Source organism: Sarcophilus harrisii, chromosome 3, assembly GCF_902635505.1.
Source record: "Sarcophilus harrisii chromosome 3, mSarHar1.11, whole genome shotgun sequence".
Classification (NCBI taxonomy): Eukaryota; Metazoa; Chordata; class Mammalia; order Dasyuromorphia; family Dasyuridae; genus Sarcophilus; species Sarcophilus harrisii.
The window spans coordinates 593,639,900-593,655,809 of NC_045428.1; the positions used below are offsets into that span (position 1 = coordinate 593,639,900).

A 15,910-nucleotide genomic window follows, 5' to 3' on the forward strand; every position below is an offset into this window, starting at 1 on the left:
TTCCTCTCAAGGCATCCTGCTCCCCACCTCTCCCACTCCTTCCAGTAGCCCAGGAGCTGTTGAGAATCTGGGAGCTCATTTTCCCTACCCAGAATTCACTGGAAATAGTTTTTCAAGATCTTGACCCCCAGATCCCACCTCAGCCAAGAACCCAGAGAATTCTCCAGTCTCCATCTCTTCTCTCCATTAGGCATCCAGACCTCCTGTTCCGACTTCCTTATGGATTCTTGTGTCCATCCCCCTCAGGGCCTTGGTGACCAAGGCATCTGGGTCCCCAGCTTCCATCTCTCCAGGGGGCAGTGTTTTCTAGAACCCCCTCCCCCCCAGCCCTCCCAATGTAGAGGGCCTTCGGAACTCTGGAGAAGTATACTTGAAGCAAGGATACTTACAACAAGGTGTTAACTCAGTGGAATTGGGGACATTCAGCCATAAAACATTCCCTCCCTTTCCAAACTTCCCTACAGAGCACTTGATCTGCTTCTCTCCGGCCCCCCTGCCCTTCGTCCCCCTTATTCTTTTGCACACTTGACTCACTCCTGCCCACAAGCTCCTTGAAGGCAGCCTCTACTTGATGGTATTTTCCCACCACCACTGTCTCAGAAGCTCAGGCCCCTGTATGTTCTGTCCCATCCTAGCTGTGACCTCCTCTGTGTGGAGTGCTGGGTTCAAAAGGAGATTTGGGTTGAAATCCTGACTTATTACCTGTCTGAGAGGGATCAGGCACTCAAATTGTCTCCTTCAGCTTCCTTCCCTTCTTGTGGCTAGCTCTAGGTCTGGGATTCTAGGAAATTGCCTTTGGCCCCCCAGGCAGCTCTGATGGGGTTGCAAGCAGTTTTTGAGAGCTTCCCGGGACACAGAACTATCTCCCAGCCCTCTCCTGGCCCCACAGACCCCAATTCCCCCTGGCTCAGAGCCGTGGAGGTCCCGAGGCCCTGCAGAGTTTCTCAGCCTCCCCATACCCAGAAGAAGTTGCCTTCATCTCATTTATAGACAGTTTTATTGGAGGGAAGTCTGAGAGTGAGGTTTCCAGGCTGCATCCGCCTGGGTTGGGCAAAAGATGGAGGAGATGAGGGGGATCCAGGATTCACTGCCTCATCACTGCTCTCCCTTTAGCATGTGAATGATTTGATCTGTTAGAATCCCAGTGTATGTGGTCATGGCCTCTGAACCCTTGCCATAGATGTGCCTGTGGGGAAGAGGGATGCTGGGCTGAGGGTTGGCCCGGGTCCTCAGAGGTGCCGGGACGGGGGTGGCTGAAGGAAGAGGAGACTGGGGAAAGGGGAGGGAGGAAGGGTAGGAGACTGGATGTCTGGGGTCCTTGAAGGGTGGTGGGTTGAGGGGCTGGGAGTTGGGGAACTGACACTGCAGGTCCTGGGGACAGAGGGCCTGGATATCTGGGTCCCTGAGAAGACAAGGAGACAGGATGCCTGACTCCCCTCTAAAAGGGGAGACTCGGTGCTGGTGTCTTGGATGTCTCTGACCCTGGAGGACCGGGGAACCTGGGAGGGACTAACCACTTGGCTGAGGTGGCAGACATGACTTCTGAGCATTCCCCCTGGGCTGAAGGAGGGCCTCGTTACCTGAGGTTTTCATCCATTCTGGGTATGTGGACATTCTCATAGAGCTCCTGCACCTTGGCTTTGGCGGTCTGCCAGTAGGCAAAGATGTGGCTCTGGACCCTGCTCAGCAGGCCGGGGTTCTCCTCTCGGCGAAATCGGGGTCTGGCAGCCTGGGCAACTGGGAAGGAGGGCAAAAAGAGCTGCCAGTGGGGTTGGGGCCAACGGCACCGAGCCATCGGCTAGCGAGGGATCCAGGTCAAAGGGGAATGGGAGAGAGAACATAGGAACGGGGAATCGGGAGGGAGTGAGGAGCAGTGGGGGAAATTGAGGAAGGAGAAGGGTTAGGAACAAGGGCTACAGCAGAGTCAGGTGAATTCCACTGGAGGAAAGAGAAAGAACTGGGAGGGGAGGAGTTGGAGGGGAGTTGCAAAGAAGGGAGGCAACTAGGGAGAATTCAGGTCAGAGGGAGAATTAGGGCGGGAGGAGACAGCACCCAAGTGCCCAGTCCCACTTACCTGAGGCAAGCAGCAGCAGCAAGCAGGTAAGAGTGGCGAGGCTCTTGGTACCCATGATGGCAGCGAGAACTGGGGGCATCGGGACAAGTCAGTGCAAGGGATGAGATGGGAGGGGGGACCCCATTCAGTTGCCTCTTGCCCCGAGATCATTTCGCTCCCAAAGGAATATTCTCTACATGTCACTCCTGCTTCCCCTTCCGGCTGCCGTGTCCCCTTTCTCCCCTCTGTCGTGCCCCCTCAACCTCCTGCCCCTCCCCGATATTTCTCCTCTCTTTCCTGCCTATCCCTGGGCTCCCCCACTGTGGTCCCCTTTCTCTCCATTTCCTCCCTTCTCTCCTTCACCTCCCTTTCCCTCGGCTTCCCCCGGTCCCCAACACTCCATGGAGAGTCCTTTTCTTGCCTCCAGGCCCTGGCTGAATCTCTATTCCTTCCAGGCCTTCATTTTCCCCTTCACTAAAGAGAGGGAATTCGATGGGATGATCCCAGCTTCTCTGGCGGCTCAGACTGGTCTGACTCCCTGCTCCAGGCCAAGATCCCAGATCGGAGCTCAGGAGACTGAGGGGCTACCAGAGCTTCAGGTCCAGAATGAGTCAGTTCCTGTCTCCGGGCCTCCCCCCAGACCAATCCCCATTGGCCAGTTAGGATCCGCTGTCCTGACTTCCCATCCCCTCCACTTCAGCCAAGCCACAGCCCCCAGGCCCTCACCTGCAGCCCCAGCTCGGTCTCTGCTTATCAGCCCAGAACAAGGGTTGGGCCCTTTATAGGTGGCCAATGTGGCATTTCACCTCCCTACCCCCCACCCCCAGGCCCAGTTCAAAGTCCAGGCCAACACAACAGAGTTGGGCTTGGGGGGTGGGGGTGGGAGAAGACCCGAATCAGGGAGGCCCAGGGGGATCTCCTCTGTCCTGGGAACTTGGGAGGAACGACTGGGATCCCTCTAGGTGTTAGACTCCTCCCAGTGGTCCTGGGACGGTTGACAGAGGCAGGAAGTTAAAGGCGATAAGCCTATGCTGTCCCCAAGACCCTTACCGGGTACCTGCCAGTCCCCTCTCCCCTCCCAGTGTCCAGCTGACTTCTCAGGGATACTGGCCTAGGAAGTGGGTGACGGGGAGACCCTCCGAACTCCCTGACCCAGACCCTTCCCTTTCCTGATGGGGAACTCTCTAGAGTGGAGCCGTACTCAGGCCTTTATCACTTCGTTTGATGGGGTGAGGCGATAGGCGATAGGGAAGGAAATGGAGACAAAGAGAAAGGGACTCAATTTTATTGGGAAGCTGGCCAGAGGTGGTTACATCATTTTACAGATAATTGCTAATTGTTAAAATGTCCTATAGGTGAGAAATCTTGAACCATGACATTTTAGAAGACCCAACAAAGAATAATGGCAGAAAACCCTCAGGACAGAAAATGTCAGAACTGGGAGGACCCTTAAAGCAGGGGATATCAGAGCTGGGGGGGCCTTAGAACAGGGGATGTCAGAGCTGGGGGGGTCTTAGAACAGGGAATGTCAGGGCTGGGGGGCCTTAGAACAGGGAATGTCAGAGCTGGGAGGGAGCTTAGAACAGGGGATGTCAGAGGTGGGAAGCTCTTTAGAACCCAGAGTATAGAGTTGGGAGGGCTTTACAACAAGGGATGTCAGAGGTGGGATGGTCTTGGAACAAGGGATGTCAGAGGTGGGAAGGCCTTGGACAGGGATGTGAAAGCTGGGAGGGGCCTGAGAAGTGGGGTTGTCCCAGCGTAGAACACGCAGAAGTCCAACATCCCTTGATATGGAGGGAATGGAAGCCCAGAGGGGGTGTCTCTGGTTCACATGGATAGCCAGTATGATGAGAGCTGGGGTTTCTTGCTTTGTAGCCCATGGCTCTAATCGTCTGGGCAGAACCTTCTGGGGCAGAGACTTTGGGCTTTCTGCTAGGACACGTAGAGTCAGTTCTAGGCCCAGGGATCCAGCTCATTTTGATGGTTTTTGCCTTCAAAGTAACTATAAATATTGATTCGGGTAGGTATTCCAAACCTGTGGAAGGTGTGGGAAGGAAGTCATCCTGGGCCGGTGAGCTGCCCAGCCCCTCTGAGAGATCCAGGGGTCCTGCTCCCCCAAGCCTTCTCTCCCTGGGAGGTGACGTAGGGTGCCAGGTCCCCTTCACCAGCCTCCCTCAGGGACCTGTATCTAGGCCCCCCAATTCCTGGATTCCCTCTTCATTGACTTTAGTCAATTCCCCCAGCCCTGATCCCATGAAAACTTTCTCTCGAGACCAAGAGATTCAGGATTTCCCTCTCCCTGGACCTTCTGCTCCCCAAGGAAGTCAGGAATCCCGTCCACTCACCACAGCTCTACCCAGCTCTGGACAGCCTTGCTCATCATGGGCGCCAGAGTGTCCCCGAAGAAACGAGATACCTTCCAGCCTCCCCCTATGTCCTCTTCAAGTTTAGGATGATGGATCCCCTGCAATGTCTCTTCCTGACCCGCTGAAAATGGAGCTCAGTGTGGGACCTCTTGTCATCTGTGGGAGGTCTGTTCTTCCCTTCCCTTCCTCCCCATTTCCTTCTGGCACCTCTGGGTCTCCTCTCTCCCTCATCTTCGCTCTTCCCCCTTTTCCCAGGGGAAGCCACTGATACCCCTAAAGCAAACCAACCTTCACTTATTAGGCGCCCACTGTGTACCAGGCCCCATGCTAAGTCCCCAGGCTACATGGAGCTCACAAACTCCTCACCAGAGAGGGAGACGGCTCAGGACAAACAAGCTACAGGCAGGATAAAGTGGAGGCAGCTAGCAGCTGGGAATGACCCCGAGGAAGGGGAAAGATCTGGTCGTGGTCACACAAATCCTAAGTGCCAGAGGCAGGATCTGAATTCAGCTCTTTGGGACTCGGTACTCAGGGCTCTCTCTCTCCAGCCTGTCCACAGACCAACCAGACCTTTCCCCTCACACTTGCATAAGTGGGGCCTCCTATACACACTCCCTTATGCACGTGGACCTCTGGAGGTATGGGCATCCACCTACTCATTTACCCTCAAAGCCTTACCTGTGGCCCAGGCCAGGACCAGAACCCAGAGCAAGAGGAGGGGCCCTCTGGTGCAGGTCAAGCGAAGGAAATGCATTTCTAGGGGCTTTGTGTCTTTAGCAGCTGGGCTCTGTGGAGAGGAAACGAGGGGTATGGGGGGAACATATGCTCAGCGGGGGCCCTCCCCCGAGGCCCGGGACCGCCCCTTGGCACTGGCTCCCACCAGCTTTTCCTACTCAGCGTCTCACCTATGTCCTCCCCCTGCTCCCTCTGCCCACTGGCTTCAGCACGGCAGTCTTCCTCCTGCCCTCCCCTCTCTACCCTGACTGACTCCTGAGAGGCCCTGGGCAAGGAGCTGCCCTTTTCGGGATCCTCAGTGGGAAAAGGATTGGTTGGGTTCAGGGATCTGAGACTTCCCTTGATGTTCTGCTCCCCATGAGTGTTGCTCTAGTTAGCCCAAGGTTGCAGAGATGGGAAGAGGTGATCAAAGACTTAAATAAAAATCTTTCTGGTCAGGAAAAAACCTAGGAAGCGTTCCCGGCTCTGGGCCTTGCTTTAATTATCATAAAATGAGAAAACAGGCCTAGAAGTTATGGAAGGTCCTCCCCTCCCCCCCAAGCTCTGAGATGCCTTCTTTCAAGATCCCTCCCAGCTCTGATATTCTTGGACCCTTCCCATGACACAGCCCCTAGCCTTTGGTCTCATCCCAAGGACGGGGGAGGGAAGTGAGGGGGAGGGACCAGGCAGGTCATTGATCCCTTGTCCAGGGCCCAGGGCCAGAGTGCAGACAACAAAATTTGTGATGTTTGCTCAGGTTTGGAGTGGGTGAAGGTCATCCTCTGTCCACAGCCTCCCTGTCCCCTGGCCCAGAGATCTGGAGGGAAAACAGGTTACAGATTCACAAGTGGGGCATCCCATATTTTTTATATCTATTTAATTTTTTTTCATTTATTTTTTATTTTTAAATTTTTTTTCTATGTCTCAAAGCTCCTTCTTCATGCTGAAGTTCTATGCTTCCAGTTCCACATTCTCCAGGTCCTTCTCAACATTCCTTGTTCTAAGGATCCTCCCAACCCTAAAATTCTATGTTTTAAGGTCCTTCCCAGTTCCATATTCTGTGTTCTGAGGTTCCTCCCAGCACTAAAACTTTATATTTTTAAAGTCCTAGCTAGTTCTGACATTTTATGTTCTAAGCTCTGAAGTCCCTCTTAGCTCTGATGTTCTGTGTTCCAAGGTCTCTTCCAGCATTGACATTCTCTTTTCTATGTCTTGATGGTCTTTGTTATTCTAGAAGTCTGTTTTTATGATAAAAATCTAATGGCAGAGACACCGGAAAACGTCGGGAGGCGGAGATCCAAGGCAGGAGATTATGGAGGCACGGGGAGTCAGAGAGACAAAGCAGGGAGAGTTGGAGTAGACAGGAGAGACAGGAGTCAAGGAGGACCGGGAGGGCCTGAGGGAGGACTTGGGGGGACTAAGGCTCAGGAAGGAAGATGGTGCTGGTGTGCAATTATGAGAGAGAGGCCCCTCTGAATTTCCCCCCCCCCCCCTTCTCCCGCAAAGGACAGAGCATTGAAGAAGAGGCTGGCCTTAATGGCCTCTGGGGATCCTTCTCCTTCTTCTGGGTCTTTGATCTTAAGAGCAATGGTCCTGAGAGAGGAAGTCCCCAGCAGTGTCCCTGGGGTGAGACCATGGACACCAGGATATGCCTGTATCTGTGGGATCTGTCTCAAGTCTGCTTCGCAGAAGGGAAGGATGGGAGAAGACTCCCCACTGAGGGGCTGTTGGGTAGGAGTTAAGACTTCTCAGGCCACACATTTTGTCACCAGGTTATTCTAGGAAACAAACTGGTTTGGGAGCTTCACCTTTCTGGGAATTGTCTTTCCCAGATCTAGGAGTCTGGGCTCTTTGCTCCATTGGAGAAGAGGAGGAGGTCTCCTCTCCTCTGAGGAGCATCATGGAGAACTGGGGTAAGGGTGTGTGTGTGGGGGAGAATCTGGCCACTCTTTCCCCCTGGTCTTTTAAGTGGGTGCTGAGGTGGAGGGAGCAGACTTTCAATCCCTGGTGGATGGGATGAGGGCAGGAGGAGGGGAGATTCTGAGTTCCTTGGAGAGGAAGGTCAGGGAGCGAAGTCTGATTTTGGCTACAGGAAGTGTGCCTCAAGAAGCCCAGCTGAGGGATGTTGGAGTAGGGGGTGGAAGGGGGAGGGGATAGCTGTCTTTCAAGACCTGAAGGATTTCCTGGAACACAAATGAGATTTGTCCTTCATGAGCTCAAAGGATAGAATTAGGAACATTTTTTTTAGGAATATTAAGGTGGTGAGGATGTAGGAGGGAGTGAGATCCCCATTCCTGGAAGTCTTCGAGTTGGAGAGTCATTCTCCTTTTAAACAAAAATCAATTTTACTTTATTTTCAGATCTGAAGCTTCTCCCTCTCCCCTTCCCCAGCCACTGGCAAAGCAAGAAAAACAAAACTCATTACATGTGTGGATAGTTGCACAAAATGAATTCTCCCGTTGATCATATCCAGAAAAGAAAAGAAAAGAAAAGAAGAGGAAGAAGAAGAAGAAGAAGAGGAAAAGGAGGAAGAGGAAGAGGAGGAAGAGGAGGAAGAAGAAGAGGAAGAAGAGGAAGAAGAAGAAGAAGAAGAAGAGAAAGAAGAAGAAGAAGAAGAGAAAGAAGAAGAGGAAGAAGAAGAGGAAGAAGTGGAAGAAGAAGAGGAAGAAGAGGAAGAAGAAGAGGAAGAAGAAGAGGAAGAAGAAGAGGAAGAAGAAGAAGAAGAAGAGGAAGAAGAAGAGGAAGAAGAGGAAGAAGAAGAAGAGAGGAAGAAGAAGAGGAAGAAGAAGAAGAGGAGGAAGAAGAGGAGGAAGAAGAGGAAGAAGAGGAAGAAGAAGAGGAAGAAGAGGAAGAAGAAGAGGAAGAAGAGAGGAAGAAGAAGAGGAAGAAGAAGAAGAAGAGGAAGAAGAGGAAGAAGAGGAGGAAGAAGAGGAGGAAGAGGAGAAAGAAGAGGAAGAAGAAGAAGAAGAAGAAGAAGAAGAAGAAGATCTCTTCAGTCTGCAGCAGATACATAGTGTGTGAATCCTTTGCAGGTGTGAGAGTCACTAAGTCTTTCACAGTCGATTATTATACAATGTTACTGTTACTATGTGAACGGTTCTGCTGCTTCAGCTCACCTCACTTTACATCCGTTCATATAAGTTTTCCCAGGTTTTTCTAAATCCATCGCTTTCATCATGTCTTGCAGAAAAATACTATTCCATCCCATTCGTTTATCACAATTTGTCCAGTCCTTCCCTGATAGGGGAGAGGGGGATCCCCTCAGTTTCTAATTCTTTGCTACCACAAAAAAGGCTGCTGTAAATATTTTTGTACATATGAATCCTTCCCCCTTTCTTTGATCTTTTAGGGATTAGCCCTCATAGCAGAATCTCTGGATCAAAGTAAATACAAAGTTTAGTAGCTTTGGGGGACAGCCAGTTCCCAGAACTTTCCAGAGATGATTGAGCTACTTTGCAATTCCACCAACAGTGTATTAATGTAGCCAGTTTTCCCATAGCTTCTCCAATATTTGTCATTTTCTTTCTTTCTTTTTTTTCTCCTCTTAGACAGTTAGACAGTTTGAAGTGGTAGTTCAGATTTATTTTAATTTTTATTTTGTCTAATTATTAGTGATTTGGAACAATTTAAATGATTCAATTGATTTTTAAAGTGATTTAGTGATTTAAACTTGGATTTCTTCCTTTGAAAACTGCCTGTTCATATCCTTTGATCATCTATCAATTAGAAAATGCCTTTGAAAGGCTACTTTTCAAAGAAATTAAGTCCGTCAATCAGTCAGTCAACAAGCATTTATTAAGTGGTTCTGATGTTCCAGGCATTCATTAAACACTGATAGTATGCAGACTGTAGAGGAGTTTTTTTTTTTTTAATTTAATAACTTTATTAAATTGACAGAACCCATGCCTGGGTAATTTTTTACAACATTATCCCTTGCACTCACTTCTGTTCCGACTTTTCCCTTCCCTTCCTCCACCTCCTCCCCGAGATGGCAAGCAGTCCTATACATGTTAAATATGTCGCAGTATATCTCTAGAGGAGTTTCTTGCCTAGGAAGCTGGGAAAAGTCAGGGTGCAGTGGATGAGCTCCGAGGCTCCTGGGATTTTTTGATTTGCCAGCTCCCAAACATGGAAATAGCAGCAGCAGCAAAAATAGAGGGAGAATCAGAAGCCAGGGTTGAACCATTGGGGGCTCTTCTGATCCCTGCTAGCCCTCTAATGGTCAGCCACTGTCCCAGACTGAATCTCCTGCCTAAATCTACAGGTCAGCCTTTGTCTAAGATATTTGCTGGAAGTGAACCAGGGACTGGGAGAGGGAGGAACAGAAAGAGGAAAATGTTTTTAATTTAGCTGGAATCAGGACTTCCTCAATGTGGTTCCAAGCAACAGAATGAAGAACAATAAGAAGAAAATGCCAGAAGGCAGATTTAACATCTATATAAGAAAAAACTTCCTAATACTAATATTAGCATAAATAAATTATAACCACCCATACTTCTGTAGCCCTGCAAAAAAGCTTTTTTTCCCCCAATAACCTTCAAGGGAGGCATTATTTTCCTTTTATTTTATGGATGGGGAAACTGAGGATGAAGTTTAAGCGATTCCTTTTTGAACAAATCATATTTCAATAGTGTTCTAAGATCTGTAAAACACTTTCTTCCCACTTTGTAAATCCCACAATGTAAACATTGTCATTCCCATTTTACAGGTGCAGAAATGGAGGTTTAGAGGCAAAGTGACTTGGCCAGGTTCATATAGCTAAAAAAGGTTTTGTGGATTCAGTTTCCTGACTATGAGTCTAAAGCCTTCTCAATGCCATGACAGAAGGGGAAAGCATTGGTACTGACGTTAGAAAACAGGTTCGAACTTGCTTCTGGGAAACATTTAAGCTCCTTAGGCCTCAATTTCCTTAGCCACAAAATGAGAAGTAGACTACATGCTGACAGAGGTTCTTTTCAGCTCTCAATCTATGACTCCTGCTTGCTGCTCATTCCTAGCAATGACAGTTACCCCCCAAAGTGGAAAATTCTTCCTGAGGAGGTAAAGAGCTTTTCATTGGCAACCTTCAAGAAAAGAGATTAAATGATCATTTGGAGAAATTTTCCCCCTGAGGCAATTGGGGTTAAGTGACTAGTCCAGGATCATACAACTAGGAATTGTTAAGTGTCTGAGGCCAGATTTGATCATCAAAAATTGAACATGACTGAAAAATGACTGAACAACAATGGGACCAAAGAATTTGGAAGAACATTGTGTACTCAAGTAGTCCAATGAGTCTGTGATTTCATGAGTTTGGATATTTCCTCCAACAACTCATCCTCTGCCCTACTTGTTCTCACCCATCCTTCCCTAAGTTCCCTGCTCAGGGACTACCCTTGGCTCAAAGGGCCATTTCTGTGGAACTTTCTCCTCAGCAGTAAAGATTTATTACTTGATGCTTGAATGAACTCACCATACATCGGGACATCCTCTTCAACATCTGTAATGGATTTTGTGTTTTCTTCTATGACAATGTCAGGGAACAGATCGGTGACTGTTTTATGTCTTGCCTGTATGATTGGAGTCTTGTTGAACAAGATTATTTTTGCTAAGAGATTTTGAATAGTTCTTATGTATAAATGGAAAATACTTTGTCGAAAGAGACATTTTTAGGAAGACATTTTGCTTTAGTGAAACAGATCTTTGTTATGTCTTTAAAAAGAAAACATTAAACACGGGATCTTTATCAATCTTTCAGTCAGTTGTGCAATGAAGATATGATTCATCGTGGAATGTTGCTTTTGAAAGACTGAATCTCTTTTACTAAGCCCTCATCGAAGATCCTTTCATTGTGTTTGTAGTTGATTCTCATACAAATTTCATATAACAAAGTGAGTATTAGATTAATAGTTGCCTTTCCTAGGGAAGATGGAGGGCTGAGATTTTCCCCAGTTGCCTTTCATAGAGAGGATGAAATACTGAGATTCCCCCCACCCCCCATACTGTTAGTATCTTCTCCTCTTTCAGACACTCTGAATATTTCAATGCTCCTTCCCATTGTATCACCTCCCACATGAAACTCCTTCATATGTTCTTTTGGTCCAACCCAGCTATTTTTTCATCTTTGTTCACTTTAATACCATTTCTACCTCCCTACAGGTCTATCTATCATTAAAATCCAAGTATATAGGCTTTACTCTCCTTAATGGTAAAACAAGGTTAAAATTCTGTATGAAATTATTATAGACTGTGTCTATGTCGTTTCTTTTGTCTATACCCTATTTTTCATCACTATAAATTGTTTGAATGTGTCAGGATTAAAATATTTTGAGATACTCTAAGATATTTTGCATGCTGTGTTTCATGAATTCTGTGATCACTAGATGCTGAGGGTCTTGAGTTTTGTGAATGTGGGAGGTCAGGACCACAAATTTGAGGGCCTAGATATCGTTATATATATATATATATATATATATATATATATATATATATATCCTATAGATAGGTTACAGAACTGTAGATTTTGTAACATCAATATTCCATTTCATCCCTTTGATGAAATTCTGAGCCTGGCAACATTGCTGCTTGAAATTGTAGCCTTGATATCCATGGAGAAGTTGATAATGGTGGTTTAGTCACCTGCAGATTAAGAGTCCTCTGGTGGCCCATACCGGTACTGCAGCTTTTGGAAAGTTAGCTCTAGGATGATCTGAGGCAGAGATTCTTAATTTAGGGTCCTCCAAAGGTCTATGGACAGATTTGGGGGGGGTCTTTGCATTTATATTGGAAAATTACACCCCATCCATAACTTCTAGCTGAAATTTAACATTTCCTTCCATTATTTAAGGTTAAGAAGCCTTGATCTGAGATAGCTACTAAAAGGGCAGTTTAAGGAGAGAGCCACCTGGTGGCCAACCCAGCCACTGTAGCTCTCCTTGGAATGGTAAACACGGGGAGTCACCTGCTAATTTGGGGTAAAATGTAGGCAGATTTGGGCTCGGTTTGGTGCTGCTGTTTCCGGGCTGGACGTGTCACAAGGTGGGACACACAGGTGTCGCACATTTATGGTGAGGATGTCAAGACGTGATCCCTGGGCAAGAATTCCATATGTAGGAGACAAATGACTCTCTTAGTCTAAAAGAAAGTCTAAATAAAGAGCGATTCTTGGCCAGTGGGTCAATAAGTACCTTCTGTGTTGCAAGCATTGTGCCTCTCTTCCCCCTCCCATTTTCTGCTACTCTGCTGCCATTACAGGTAAGCATTTATTAAACACCTACTGTGTATGAGGCATTGTGCTAAGTATTGGGTACAAAGAAAGGCAAAGGTTTCTGACCACAAGGAAGGAGCTCCCAGCAGAAGCAGAAGGGGGCATTGGACACTTTTCTTTCTTAAGTAGACTGGCCATTTGATGAGACTGGACGAAATGGCTCCTAAAGTTTCCTCCCGGCTTTGATATTCCCGGCAGTGACATTCCATATTCTAAGAATATGCTCCCAGTTCTCCCAGTTCTGATTCTGACTCGCTTGGATCCTTGCCCCCATGGGGCACTTGGCTCATCGCAGGAACAGAGAGGAGGGAGGAAGGGCGGTGACCAGGAGGCCCCCGACCCCTTGCCTGGGGTCCAAGGCCGGAGTGTGGACAACAGAGTTTGTGATGTTTGTTCGGGTTGGGGGTGGTGGTGAAGGTCATCTTCTGTCCACAAACTCCCTATTCCCTGTGTGCTGCTGGAATCAAAGGTGTCCAGGGAAGAGAAAAAGGCAGACCGGCCTGTCAGCACTGGGAGTGTCTTGAATCCAAGACATGGTTGGGTGAGTAGACTGTGGTGTAAGTATATGTCAAGGTTTCCTCTTCCTCTTTTGCTGCCGTACTTCCCACTCAAGGGTGTGTACCCATGTGTGTGTGAGCACAGGCATACACACTTGTACACATGCACAAGTGGGTTAGAGACATTTAACTTATTCAGCCAAGGAGAAATCATTTTTATTTTCTTTTCCCCCTGAGACAATTAGGGTTAAGTGACTTGCCCAGGCTCACACAGCTGATAAGTGTCAATTGTCTGAGGTCATATTTGAACTTGGGTCCTCCTGTTTCCTAGGCTGATACTAGATCCACTAGGCCATTTATCTGCCCCTGGTAAATCACTTTTTAAAAAAAAATTTCAATTGTATTTTATTTTTCCCAATGCATGTAAAGATTGTTTTTAACATTATTTTTGTAAGATTTTGTTTCAAATTTTTCTCCCTCCCTCCCTCCCTCACTGCAAGACAACAAGCAATCTGGGAGAGGTTAAATATGCACAAATCTGATAAATCACTGCTTGATGGGCCTCCATTTTCTTCTCAAAACTGGATAACTGGATGAGAGGGTTTCTAAAGGATTCAAAGGGCTCTTTCAGCCCTGACATTCCCTGTTCTAAGGGCCCTCCCAGCCTTGATACCCCATGTTCTAAGGGCCCTCCCAGCCCTGACATCCCCTGTTCTAAGGCCCTTCCACCTCTGACATCCCCTGTTCTAAGGCCCCTCCAGCTCTGATACCCCCTGTTCTAAGCCCCCTCCCAGCCCTGACATCCCTTGTTCTAAGGGCCCTCCCAGCTCTGACATCCCCTGTTCTCAGCCCCCTCCCAGCTCTGCCATTTTTTGTTCTAGAGTTCTGACATTCTGACATTCCCTGTTCTGTGATCCTTCCCCCATCTCTAGAGCCTCGGGGCTCTATAATGGTGTTTCCCAGGACCGCAGGGTCGGAAGGGACCTCAGAAGGCATCTAGTCCAACTTGGTTTGCAAATTACAACGAGAGGGACCCCCCCCCCCCCCCCCCCCATGATTCTGAGGTCCTCCCTTCCCCGACCTGACTGCCCTTCTAGGTCATTCTCTTGTTATCGATGTCTCTCCTAAACTCCCAACTGACCACCAAACGCCATTGCCGATGGTCCCCAATCTGGATCCTTCCTCGCTGCACCCCAAGAACGGCCAAGGTTCTTGGGCTGCCTCGTTACATCCCTGACCCCCCTTTAAAAGGGGTCCCCACCGGGGCCCCAAAAAATTCCCTTTTTTTTTAAATTAAACCCCTTTCCCCCCCAAAACCCGGGGTTTTTCCCCCCTTTTAAAACCCCTTTTTTTTTTTAAATTTAAAAACCCCCATTTAAATTTTTTTTTTTTTTTTCCCCTTTTTCCCCCCCCCCCAAACCCTTTTCTTGGGGTTTTTAAAAGGGCCCCCAAAAACCCCTTTTTCCCCCCCCCCGGGGGGGGGGCCCCCCCCTTTTGGGGGGCCCCCCCCAAAGGGCCCCCCTTTTTCTTTTCCCCGTTCCGGGCCCCCCCGGGGGGTTTTGGGTTTGGGGTTTTTCCCTCCCTTTTTTAAAACCCCCAGGGCCGGGCCCCCCGGGGAAGGGCCCCCCCCCAAAAACCCTTTCCTAAGGGCCCCCCCCCTTTTTTCCCCCCCCCCAAAACCCCAATTTTTGGGCCCAATTTTTAAAATTTTTTGGGCGGAATTTCCCCCCTTTCCCCCCAAATTGGCCCCGGGGAAGGGTTTTTTTTTTTTCCCTTTTGGTTTTTTTTTTTCCCCCCCCCTTTCCCCCCGGGTTTTTTTTCCCTTTTCCCCGGCCTTTTCCCTCTTTCCCCAAACCTTTTTTGGGGAAAATTTAAACCTTTTAAAAAGGGGGGGCCCCTAAGGGTTTCCCCCCCAAAGGAAAAAGGCCCCTTCCCGGGGGGGGCTTTGGGGGTTGGGGTTTGGGGAATTTTTTTAAAACCCTTTTTTTTTTTAAAGGGGGGTTTCCCTGGGAAAAGGGCGGTTGGAACTTGAAATCCCCCCCCCTTCCCCCAAAACCTTTTCCCCCCCCCCTTTTAAAAGGTTCCCCCTCTTTTGGAATTCCCCCCCTTTTTAAAAAAAGGGGGTTTCCCCTTTTTTCCCCCAAAAAGGGCCCCCCTTTTTTTCCCTTTGTTGGTTTTTTTTTTTTTTTTGGGGGCCCCCCCCGGGAAAAAACCCCCCGGGGGGTTTTTCCTAAAAAAACCCCCTTCCCCGGGTTTTGGGAAAAAAAAAAATTTTTTTTCCCTTTTTTGGCCCCTTTTTTTTTGGGGCCTTTTGGGTTCTTTTAAGGTTTCAATTTTTCCCCTTCCCCCAAATCCCCAAGCCCGGGGAGGGCTTTTTCCCCCCCGGAAGGTTTTAAAGGGGGGGGCCCCTTTTTGGGGAAATGGGCCAGTTGGGACCCTTTTTAAACCCGTTTTTTTAAAAACCCCCCCCAAAAAACCGGGGGGGGGCCCTTTTAGGGGGCCCCCCCCCCCCCCCCTTTTCCCTCCCCTTTTTTTTCTTCCTTTTTGGGGCTTGGGCTTTTTTTGGGGTTTTTTGGGGCCTTTTAAAAAAAAGGGGGGCCGGAAAAATTTTTTAATTTTGGGGGGGGGAAGGGGTTTGGGGGGGGGGGGAAGGGGGGCCTTTTTTCCTTTGGGGGGGGTGGTTTGGGGGCCAAGGAGGGGGGGGGCGGAATCCCAAAGGATTTGGGAAAGGCGGGAAATTTTTCCTTTTTTAAATTTTTTAAAAGGGGTTTTAAAAAAGGGGAAAGGGGGGGGAAAAATTTTTTTTTGGTTGGGGAGGGGGGGAAAGGGGAAAAAAAGGGGGGGGGGGGGGGTTTTTTTTTAAAAGGGGGGTGGCCCGGGGGGGGGGGGGTGGGGGGGGGGGGGGGGTTGGGGGGGGGGGTTAGGGTTTTGGGAAGGGGGCCCTTTTTTGGTTTGGGCCCGGGGGTTTTTTTTTTTTTTTTTTTTAGGGGGTTTTTTTTTGGGGGGGGTTTTTTTTTTCCTTGGGCCGGGGGTA

At 48.6% G+C, this 15,910-nt stretch overlaps 1 protein-coding gene across 3 annotated transcripts; it reads right to left on the reverse strand.

The window, feature by feature from the left end:
* Positions 1 to 980: 980 nt before the first annotated feature.
* APOC2 (apolipoprotein C2) lies at positions 981 to 4,484 on the reverse strand. 3 transcript variants are annotated; one of them, XM_031963232.1, is made up of 4 exons: positions 4,399 to 4,484; positions 2,075 to 2,143; positions 1,581 to 1,737; positions 981 to 1,186 (listed from the first exon to the last, which is right to left on the reverse strand). In XM_031963232.1, exons 2-4 carry the CDS (start codon positions 2,127 to 2,129, stop codon positions 1,096 to 1,098), a joined length of 303 nt encoding a protein of 100 aa, XP_031819092.1. In that variant the 5' UTR covers positions 2,130 to 2,143; positions 4,399 to 4,484; the 3' UTR covers positions 981 to 1,095. The 3 variants fall into 3 exon arrangements, with proteins under 3 accessions (XP_031819092.1, XP_012402238.1, XP_031819091.1); XM_012546784.3 differs by lacking the exon at positions 4,399 to 4,484 and adding an exon at positions 2,780 to 2,876; XM_031963231.1 differs by lacking the exon at positions 4,399 to 4,484 and adding an exon at positions 2,475 to 2,736.
* Between the last annotated feature and the right edge of the window lie 11,426 nt (positions 4,485 to 15,910).